Here is an 11228-nt window from a genome sequence, read left to right as displayed (position 1 = left end):
TATGAATTCATTTTAGCAGACTGAATGTTATGGTTTATGTTTTGTATTGTTATATGCAGTCTGCTAAAATGAAATCATAAGCAAACATATAATATCCCAAAAATGTATATCTTTTTCCTCTGATGATATTGTGCTCATGTCACATTAATGTAAATTTAATGTTTATTGAGCATTGATTGAAACGGTTGTAAGTGAAGATGATTAGTTTGCTGTTAATAATAAATTATTATTAACTTCCCAATCTCCATTTTCTTTTTCTTCTTCTATATGTGTTTGTGTATATATATATATATCGAAATTGAATTGAACCAGCCAGGATCCCTGGTCTGGTGGTACGTAAAAAGCACTATCCGACTCGTGGCCAATGCCAGCGCCGCCTCGACTGGCTTCTGTGCCGGTGGCACATAAAATACACCAATCCGACCGTGGCCGTTGCCAGCCTCGCCTGGCACCTGTGCAGGTGGCACGTAAAAAGCACCCACTACACTCACGGAGTGGTTGGTGTTAGGAAGGGCATCCAGCTGTAGAAACATTGCCAGATAAGACTGGAGCCTGGTGCAGCCTTCTGGCTTCCCAGATCCCCGGTCGAACCGTCCAACCCATGCTAGCATGGAGAACAGACGTTAAACGATGATGATGATGATGATATATATATGCATATATGGGTACAGGACATCACCAACGGTAAACAACATGAAATATGAATATAAATGAGTTCAATACGCAAACAATGAGAGAAATAAATGGAAAACAGGACAAGTAACATAAAAAACAACCTTCATCAGTTGTCGGCTGTCTATCTACTCCTCATCTTGAGCATTGAACGACAATACAAGTCTTTGAAGACAGTTGCTCCCATAAGTACCAAAATAAAATTTTGGATGTATGAAGGGTCAAAGTCGGGAACAAAAACAGGACAGTGGAGGCATAGAAGGAAACCAAACAAAAACAAAGACGGAGGGTTGTTAGACCAGAATGAGGGTAATATGGCAAACGCTGGAGAAATATTTTCTCTGAAAAGAGAAAAGATAGAAGAGAGAAGTAGCATATGTCCAGTCCTTAGGACAGTCCTGATGGAAAAGAGAGATGGACGATGGTCACATGTGAGCAACAAGAGAGAGAGAAAGAGAGAGAGAGAGAGAGGGAGAGAGAGTTAGATAGAAAACGGTGAAGGGGAGAAAAAGATGAGGGATATTCTTTTCCTCACGTGATCAGCTTTCTTTTCCTCACATGATCATCTTTCTTTTCCTTCAGGACTGTCCTAAGGACTGGACATATGCTACTTCTCTCTTCTATCTTTGGCTAATGCATTTGGGAGTGTTTTATGGTGCTGGGGGATTAAATATCAGTATGTCCAATATATATGTATATAACTACATGTATGTTGTTGGCAATTTCCATCTTTGGACTTTTTCCCTTTCTACTTCCCGATGAAGAGCTATGTTCGAAATGTCAAACTCTCTCCTTTCATCGAACGTCAAGCTAATACATTTCTTGTGCATGTCCTCACATTTGTTTTTCTCATTTTTTTTATTCATTTACTTGAATTATTTGTTTATTTGAATTGACTATATATTTATATAATTAGACTTGACACTTGAAAATTTTCAAGCTGAGGAGAAATAAAAAGTTGTGATGTTCATGATACTGTTTACAAACTTAGTTTGTTATATATTTTAGAATACATACGTATGGGTGACCAGTATGTTCCAGTTCAAGGAGGAACAAATCATAATAATTATGCCAATGTAGAACTTATTTTGGACATTGCTAAACGGACACAGGTGCAAGTAAGTAGTAAATTATTTGGATATGCGTTTGGTGTGGATCTTTGATCAGGTGTATTGGTTTGGCTAAGCTAATGCATTTGGGAGTGTTTTATGGTTCTGGGGGATTGAATATCAGTATGTTCAATACCATCCCCTATTATATGGGCAGCATGGTACAGTGAGTAGTAGAGAACCATTACAGTCTTTAGTTCTCTCCTTAATCAGAGAGAAATAAGGCTTGCAGTGGATCTCTCCTGCTCAAAGTGGATGTGTGTATTTATGGGTTCACCAAAGCCTTGTGTGTAGATTTAGTAGATGGAAACTGAAAGAAGTCCATTGTTTGTTTGTTTGTTTGTTTGTGTGTGTGTGATGTAGGTGAGTGTCAATATCATACAGGCAGTGTAATTGATTTGGTAGGAAGTTTGCTTCCCGGCCACATGGTTCTGGGTTCAGTTCCTGTGCGTGGCACTTTGGGCAAATATCTTCTATAGCTTTGAGCTGACCAAAGCCTTGTGAATGGATTTGGTAGATGGAAACTAGAAGAATCCCATTGTATATGTGTATAGATGTATCTTTGTGTGTGTCTTTGTGTCTGTGTTTGTCCTCTACCAATGCTGGTGTGCTTACATTTCAGTAACTTAGCAGTTCAGCAAAAGAGACCGATAGAATATGTACCAGGCTTTAAAAAAAATAACAAGAACTGGGGTTGATTCATTTGGCTAAATATTTTTCAAAGTGGTGCCCCAGTATGGCCGCAGTCATTAGTAAAAAATATCTGGAAATGGGGAAATATTATAGTGCTTAGAAACAGGTGAGGGTTGCTTACAGGAAGGGCATCTGGTTGTAGAAAATTTTTTCTTCAATAAACTGTCCAACCCGCACAAGCATAGAAAAGTGGGTGTTAAAACAATGACATTGATTATGATGATGATGATTATTGTGTATGTGTGAGTTAGTGGTTATTTTTTGGAGAGAGGTGATAGTTTTTTTTTTACATACTTGTAATTTTTCTTATTTTTGTAATGAGTACTTTTTTTTCATTATATTGTAATTTCTTACCTCTTTATTGTTAATTTTCAGGCCGTTTGGGCTGGTTGGGGCCATGCTTCAGAAAATCCTCGACTTCCAGAGCTTCTTCATAAACACGGAATAACATTCATTGGTAACTATCTTAGAGATTTTAGACACAATCATTAAAGAAATTTAATCACTATAAGCTATATTGTGGGTAGACAAACACAGCATAATCACATGCATACACACACACACATGCGCATGCGCACACATGATGACCTTCTTTCAGTTTTCCTCCAAATCCACTCACAAAACTTTGGTCAACCCAGAGCTTTAATAGCAGACACTTTCCCAAGATATCACATTATCAATGAAAAATATTTTCATTAACAGTTCAACATCTTCATACATGTTATATTTTTAAGATTGCTAATGCGTTTTCTCAGTGATAAATTTTGCTGATATAACAAAGGTTTTGTCTTTGTCACACACATTCTTCCTTCTCCACAACTACATTTTTTTGTACTTGCTAAGTCTGAATGAAGAGGCAGTGTCTATCACCTTTACAGTCTCTCCGAGACTAGTGAGTTTGAGGCTGTTAATGTTTAAACTATTGCAAGTCAATACTTGCAGGAAAGATATCTGCAATGCATATGATATCACCTTTTACTTTTCCTTAGCCTTCTGTTGGTACATATCATCCATGTGCAATATAGATATCGCATGCCATGCCTGACATGCATAGCATCTATGAAAGGATCTCAAAGCTTTCATAATGTGAAAATAAAAAGCTAGCTTCTTCATTCAACAGCAGTAAGACATGCTTTGTTTTTTGACTTTCTACAAAGTACAACTGCAATCCACGTAAGAGTATTAGTTGTGTATATGTGGAAACTACTACATTTTCAGACATTTTGAACTGCTTTCAAGTGAAGACTGATAGATAATCTTTTATATATCAACATACTATAACCACTGATATGCTGTGTCTTCTCTCTTTCACTGAAACTACAATTGTCTTTGTTCTTCTGAACTAGCAAACCATGCACTATTTCACTCAAATCCATTTGATGCACTCATGTAATTTCCTCTCGCCATCTGCATTCTGTCTGTGCCTCAGCCCTGCAAGCTCTATAATTAAACACTATGCCCAAATAAATGATTCAAGCTAATTATCATCTGCATGAACCTTATTAGTTTGGTATGGTCAGCAAATACTGTGGACACTATACTCATCATCCAACTGAATAATAGTAATTAAAAAGATCATTATGATTTGAGTATCATTAGTATTTCAGTAATGATTATTCAACATTGTGTTGACCAAGATAAATTGTCATCATTTTAATGTTGATTTTTATGGCTGGATCCCATTCCTAACACCAACTACCCTGCAGAGTGGACTAAGCTTTTTATTTGGCCCCAAAACTGACCTTGCCTTTGCTGCTGCCCGTAAAAACTCTCAGTCCACTCTGTGGGGTGGTTGGTGTTAGGAAGGGCATCCAGCTGTAAAGATAATGCCAAAACAGACACAAAAATCTGATGCAGTCTTTTGCCTGGCCAGCTCCTGTCAAACTGTCCAACCCATGTCAGCATAGAAGGCAAACGTTAAACAATGATAATATGTTGACCAAAATAAATCATCATCATTTTAATGTCCACTTTTCCTAGATTGCATGAGCAGGTTAGAAAGAATTCATTGAATTGAATTGTATTTTCTATAACTGCATGCCTTTCTGGTTGCAAGCCAGTTTTTCAAGTAAATTAATAGCTCTCCTTGGCCTTCATGGAAGACTTGAAAAGAATTACACTGCTTGTATGACAGTGATGCTCACTTACAACTATCACAAGGAAACACAAACTCACAAACACATACACAATTGCAATGGGCTTCTTTCTGTTTCTGTCTATCAGATCCAATCAGAAGACTTTGGTTGGCTTGGGGCTATAGTAGAAGACACTTGTCCTCAGTGGAACTGTACCTGAAACTATGTGGTTGGGAAGCAAATTTCCTAACCACTCAACCCTGTCTGCTCCTATTATATAAAATGATAAATGATATTCTGTTGTTTGATACTTCTACTTTAAACCTCAAAATTATTTATAATCATTCTCTTCAGCATGGGTAATTTGATGTGAATGACATATATTTGGTACTTCACAGTTGTGGCCTTAATCTTAATGGTCTTGATGAAATAAAAAATACAAGAAAAAGTTAGTGAAGTCATTGTGAATTGACTTCAGTATCTTTTAAAATAGGCCTTATGTGTTGTTAAAGTTATTTTTTGATTGGATTATTTTTCAAAAATTAGGTAATGTAGTGACTGTAATTAATTTTATGCATGAAGAAAGTAATTAAAGTATACCAGTGATTTGTATTTCATATTAATTTCACAAGATATTCAAACGGTTATTTTATATTCTTTTGGATGCTAAACAATAAATTGTTTATTACAGGACCACCAGAAGGGGCCATGTGGGCCCTTGGAGATAAGATAGCATCAACCATTGTGGCACAGACTGCTGGTGTTCCCACTCTCCCTTGGAGTGGAACAGGTAAATTTATTTAATCATATTTCTTAATTTTTCATTGCAAATGGAATAGATTTTTATAGATTTAAGAAGAAAATAAACTTAATATTTTCTCATACTAGAACAGCAAGATGGCAGAATTGTTAGCATGCCAGGAAAAATGCTTATCAGCATTAATGTCATCTTTACGTTCTGAGCTCAAATTTTGCTGCGGTTGACTTCACATTTCAACTTTCTGGGGTTGATAAAATAAGTACCAGTTGAGCACTGGGGTCAATGTAATTGACTTGTCTCCTCTTTTGAAATTGCTGGCCTTGTGCCAAAATTCGAAACCAATATTTTCTCATACTAGTTCCTTATTTAAGAGTTTAATGAAGTTAGTACCGATTAAGAAACTTTCTGGATATGATCTATAGGAAGTTCCTAACTAAATGCTAATATAACTTAATGAAATAAAATTTACATGAATATCAGTAATTGATGACATGAACCTAAGTATTAGTGAGCATAGTTTTTGTGATGTAGCTTTGATTTTTCAGATGTATGTACTGTTTTGGGGAGAATGAATGTCACACTTCCATTTTTTCTGTTATGAATAAATTTGAGGCTTCTAATAGAATTAAACGAACCAAATAATTCATATGGTTACTGCTGGGAATCTTAGCTTTGCAAGCAATTAACTTATTAGATATATACCAGATTTTGTAGCATGCTAGTCAAATTTTCCTGACCTAAATTTACTACTAAAATGGGTAGGTTGACTTATATGCCAAGATGACTAGAGGACCAAAAAAACCATGTGAAATGCAGCAGAATTTAGAAAGATAGTGACGATGTTTGAATGTTTATACTACATGCTTACACTATTTACTATCTCAGTTTATATGCCAGAAAATATAATAATAGTAAAGAACTTATTGCATACAGTGCTCAGGTGCAGTACAATTCATCTGAAAAAGTAATCAAAACTGCATGAATAATACATAGAACATGCACAGGAAGTGAACATTGAATAAGTCTTAAAAAAAAACAGCATTGGGGTCATTAGGTGTAATGCTGGTGAATTTTTGGTATACTTTTTTATAGCATGAAATGTTTCTACCTTCGTTGGAAAGGATTATAACAGAAAAATGCATTGGAGACTAGGCACTTGTTTTATAAATAACTTGAGTGTTCAGATTACTCTGTCAAATGTAATGCATATTTATTTATATTGTTTTGAGTTAACCATGCATTACCTCATAGCTTTGAGATTTCAATGAGGTGGCTATTTATTTTTAGAATGTTAATGTAGGGTAGGTATGAGAGTTTAGATATGGCCAGTTTGAATATAAAACAGGTAGAATATTTGGGCTAGATATAGCCAGTTTAAATGCTAAAGAGTTAAATCTTTTGCAATTTTTTAAAAATTATAATTAGTGATAAACACAATGTTCAGAAACATTTGTTAGAATATACAATTTTTTTTTTTTTTTTTTTGCTGCATTGATTGCTAAATAATAGTGAAAGTGTGTATATTTAATTTTTAAATTAAAGACTAAAACCATTCTTTTTATAGGTTTAAGTCTACAGAAGAGTGAAATAGAACGAAATAAGGGCCAAACACAAATGGTACCTAAAGACCTATATAATAAAGGATGCATTCAGACTGTGGATGAGGCCTTACAAGTGGCTTACAAGATTGGTTTTCCTGTCATGATCAAAGCATCAGAAGGTGGGGGTGGACGTGGCATCAGAAAAGCAAATAATGCTGATGATTTTCTAAATTTATTCAGACAGGTTAGTATAATTATTTGTTTAAAAAAACAGAAAAAAACCCATTTTGGTGGCATGATTTTTATATCAAATTTTTCATGTTAGAAATAGGTAGGAATGTTTTGAGTTGGAACAAACATGAGGTGGTGATGGTGTGATTACGAATGCTCAATAGCAGCACCTGAAGGGACACAACTTGAGTACAGTCGTTTGGCTCCTCAACAGCAATGTACACACGAGTGTAAACTAATCATCATCATCATCATCATTGTTTAATGTTTAATGTCCGCTTTCCATGCTAGCATGGGTTGGACGATTTGACTGAGGACTGGCGAACCAGATGGCTGCACCAGGCTCCAATCTTGATCTGGCAGAGTTTCTACAACTGGATGCCCTTCCTAACGCCAACCACTCCGAGAGTGTAGTGGGTGCTTTTACGTGCCAGTCAGGTGGTACTGGCAACGGCCACGCTCAAATTATGTTTTTTATGTGCCACCTGCACAGGAGCCAATCTAGCAGCACTGGCAACGACCTCGCTCGAATGTTTTTTCACATGCCACTGGCACAAGTGCCAGTAAGGTGACGCTGGTAACGATCACGTTTGAATGGTGTTTTTACGTGCCACCGGCACGGAAGCTAGTTAGCCGCTCTGGCAACGATCACGCTCGGATGGTACTCTTAGCGCTCCACTATCACGGATGCCACTCATTGAATTTGATTTTGATTTCACTTGCCTCAACAGGTCTTCGCAATCAGAGTTTAGTGTCCAATGAAGGAAAGGTATGCATAAGTGGGTTGGTTATACCCCTGGCATAGGCCACAAGGTTATGGTCCCATTTGGCTTGCTGGGTCTTCTCAAGCACAGCATATTTCCAAAAGTCTCGGTCACTAGTCATTGCCTCCAACCATAAATAGAAGTGCAATTTGTTTTCAATTTGGCCAGCAGGAAGGCTTAACACATTGGCTATATTAACTATTTGACTCTCTTACCATGACAGTCAGATATATCCACTCAAAATTTCACTATCTTTAACTGTGAAGAGCAGTTTTATATACTTGTTTATCTTTTGCATTGGAAATGACATGTTTGAAATTTTTTTTCCTAGAGATGTGTCAAAAATTTATTGAGGCAAACATGACTTGTAGAAAATATCAGTTCCATTTTTTAGTAGATATTTAATATTATCATTAGAATAACTATGAAATTTAATTTTGTAGTGAAAGGGTTAACATTTACAGTTCCTCAACATTATAACTATATAATCTAATTATTAGTTTTAAAAAAAAGTGTCATAAAATTTTGGATTTGTTGAAAATATTTCATATGAAATGTATTCACCTTTATAAAATCTGTTAGACTATCTATCTATCTATCCGCTCAGTTGAAGTTAACTCTCGGTTACTCTATGGATCAGTGTCCTCCAGCCAGTTCTTTCCTGGGTCGCTTCTTTCAGATTGGCTATGGCCATTCCCGTGTCACTCTTGATGGTGTCAAGCCAGCGGGTTCTTGGTCGGCCTCTTCCTCTCTTGCCACTGACCATTCCGAGCATGATGTCTTTCTCCAGGGATTTTCTCCACGTAATATGACCAAAATATGTCAATCTATGCTTGGTGATCCTAGCTTCTAGCAACAGTTTCGGCTTGATCTGGTTAAGAAATTCTCCATTGGTGAGCCTCGCTGTCCATGGAATCCGTAAAAGTCTTCTCTAACACCAAAGCTCGAATGCATTAATTCTCTTAGACAGTATTCCTAATTAAAAGAGTTTAATTACAAATAGGACTGAATGAGTACTTAAATCTAGAAAACATTCTTATTAAATGTATTATTTTTTCCATGTATTGTAAAAAGTTTTTCTCATTCTTAAGTAGGATTAAGATAAGTTGCCATTTTAAATGTAATTTTTATCCAAATATATCACAAATATAACTAGATTGAATAAAAAAATATGTTTTATTTTTAGGTACAAAGTGAAGTGCCTGGCTCACCAATATTTGTCATGAAACTTGCAATGGCTGCTCGTCATCTTGAGGTTCAGATATTAGCTGACAACTATGGCAATGCAATCTCTCTGTTCGGCAGAGACTGTTCAATTCAAAGGCGTCATCAAAAAATCATTGAAGAAGCACCTGTTGTTGTTGCAAAGCCAGAAACATTTGAAGAAATGGAAAAGGCAGGTGTAATTTTCCCTTCGCAAAATATATTTTACTTTTGTACAAATGATATTTCTTCTTTCAAAAGTGTTCTGTTTGAGAATGATTTCTATTCCATATATGATTAACTTTGAACTGCATTATATTGGTTTAAAATTTTGGCACAAGGCCAGGAATTTTGATGAGAGGTTAAGTTGATACATCAACCCCAGTACTCGACTGTTACTCATTTTATCTACCCTGAAGGGATGAAAGTTCAAGTTGACCTCTGTGGAATTCGAACTCAGAACGTAAAATGCTCCAAGGCATTTTGCCCAACCTACTAAGGATTCTGCCAGCTTGCTGTCTTTGAACTGCTTAATATTGAACTGGAAACACAGGAGTTTTTCAGGAAGTGTATTGCAGTAAAGCTGTTTCTTTCTCTCTTTGTCATAACAATGTTTAGTAACAATTCCTGTCAGCTAACAGTATTGAAGTGTGTGGTCGTGATGTTTCAGTAAAATAAATTACTCAGAGAAACCATCTATTTGAAAAACTATAGTTAAGTTAGTGTTAATATATTAATGCAGTGAGCTTTAAAAATCTATTTAGAAGTTTTCATGCAATGTAGAAAAAGCAATTTTAGTCAATGAACTATAATTATTTTAACAACTCTGGCAAGTACAGAAAACAGCTTTGGATATGTTTCAGTCTTATGAGACCTCTTCAGTGAAACAGACATCTGAGGTGATTCTTTAACCATATTATTCAAGTAAATGATATCAAACTGTAGTAAATGTATACCTACTTTGTGCAGTATCAAATCTTCAATGCAATAAAATTTACTTATTATTAACATTTGCTTCTAGGCTGCTGTGACATTAGCAAAAATGGTTGGTTATGTGAGTGCAGGAACAGTGGAATACCTATATTGTGAAGATGACTCATTCTACTTTCTTGAATTAAATCCACGGTTACAAGTGGAACATCCATGTACCGAGATGATTGCAGATGTTAACCTTCCCGCCGCCCAATTGCAGGTAAAACAATATCTCAAACATATTTCAGTTCCTGTTTCTTTATCTTGATCATTCTTAATTCTATTCATTTAATTTCAATGTATTCATTTGCAGATGCTTTTAGTCACTGTTGAATTTGAAATTTTAAAGAATTCTGATACAGCACAATATACACCTTTATCAATAAAGGAGTTGCTGTGTGGTAAGTAGCTTGCTTACCAACCACATGGTTCTGGGTTCATTCCCACTGCGTGGCACCTTGGGCAAGTGTCTTCTACTATAGCCTTGGGCTGACCAAAGCCTTGTGAGTGGATTTGGTAGACGGAAACTGAAAGAAGCCTGTCGTATATATGTATATATATATATATATATATATATATGTATGTGTGTGTATATGTTTGTCCCCCAAAATCGCTTGACAACCGATGGTGGTGTGTTTACATCCCCGTAACTTAGCGGTTTGGCAAAAGAGACCGATAGAATAAGTACTAGGCTTACAAAGTCGATTTACTCGACTAAAGGCGGTGCTCCAGCATGGCCGCAGTCAAATGACTGAAACGAGTAAAAGAGTAAAATCTCAAGTTTTTATTTTTTAATACAATTTAATCTCTTATTGATTGCACTTGCTTGAAACACGAAAGTATATAGGCCACCCTTCAACTCTTGCTCTTCATTCATTATATACACTAACCTGTTTCCTATCTCTACTCACTATGGTTAGGCATGTAGCTTAGTGCTTAAGATATTCAGCTTAGGATTATAAGATTGTGAGTTTGATTCCTGGCAGTGTATTTTGTCCTTGAGCAAGGCACTTTATTTCACATTGCTCCAATGCATTCAGCTGGCAAAAATATCCTTCAAAACTACATTAAGAGTATGTGGTATCTGTGACATGCTCAGCCACTTGTACATTAATTTCATGAGCAGGCTGTTCTATTGATGGGATCAATTGGAACCCTCATCATTGTCACTTACAGAGTACCAGTTATCTCTTACCATTGCTCATTCT

General features: G+C 36.0%; 1 protein-coding gene across 3 annotated transcripts in view; it reads left to right on the top strand.

The window, feature by feature from the left end:
- Positions 1-11228, top strand: part of LOC115223205 (acetyl-CoA carboxylase-like) — a 143477-nt gene that overhangs the window by 55469 nt on the left and 76780 nt on the right. For all 3 annotated transcript variants that reach the window (XM_029793673.2, XM_029793682.2, XM_029793691.2), the window contains 6 exons: positions 1681-1790; positions 2850-2931; positions 5241-5339; positions 6874-7094; positions 9032-9241; positions 10070-10240. In XM_029793673.2, coding sequence (XP_029649533.1) covers positions 1681-1790; positions 2850-2931; positions 5241-5339; positions 6874-7094; positions 9032-9241; positions 10070-10240 — 893 coding nt within the window. The remainder of the gene's footprint in view (positions 1-1680; positions 1791-2849; positions 2932-5240; positions 5340-6873; positions 7095-9031; positions 9242-10069; positions 10241-11228) is intronic.

Source organism: Octopus sinensis, linkage group LG2, assembly GCF_006345805.1.
Source record: "Octopus sinensis linkage group LG2, ASM634580v1, whole genome shotgun sequence".
In the NCBI taxonomy this organism is placed as follows: Eukaryota; Metazoa; Mollusca; class Cephalopoda; order Octopoda; family Octopodidae; genus Octopus; species Octopus sinensis.
This window is presented reverse-complemented; position numbering and strand designations above follow the sequence as displayed.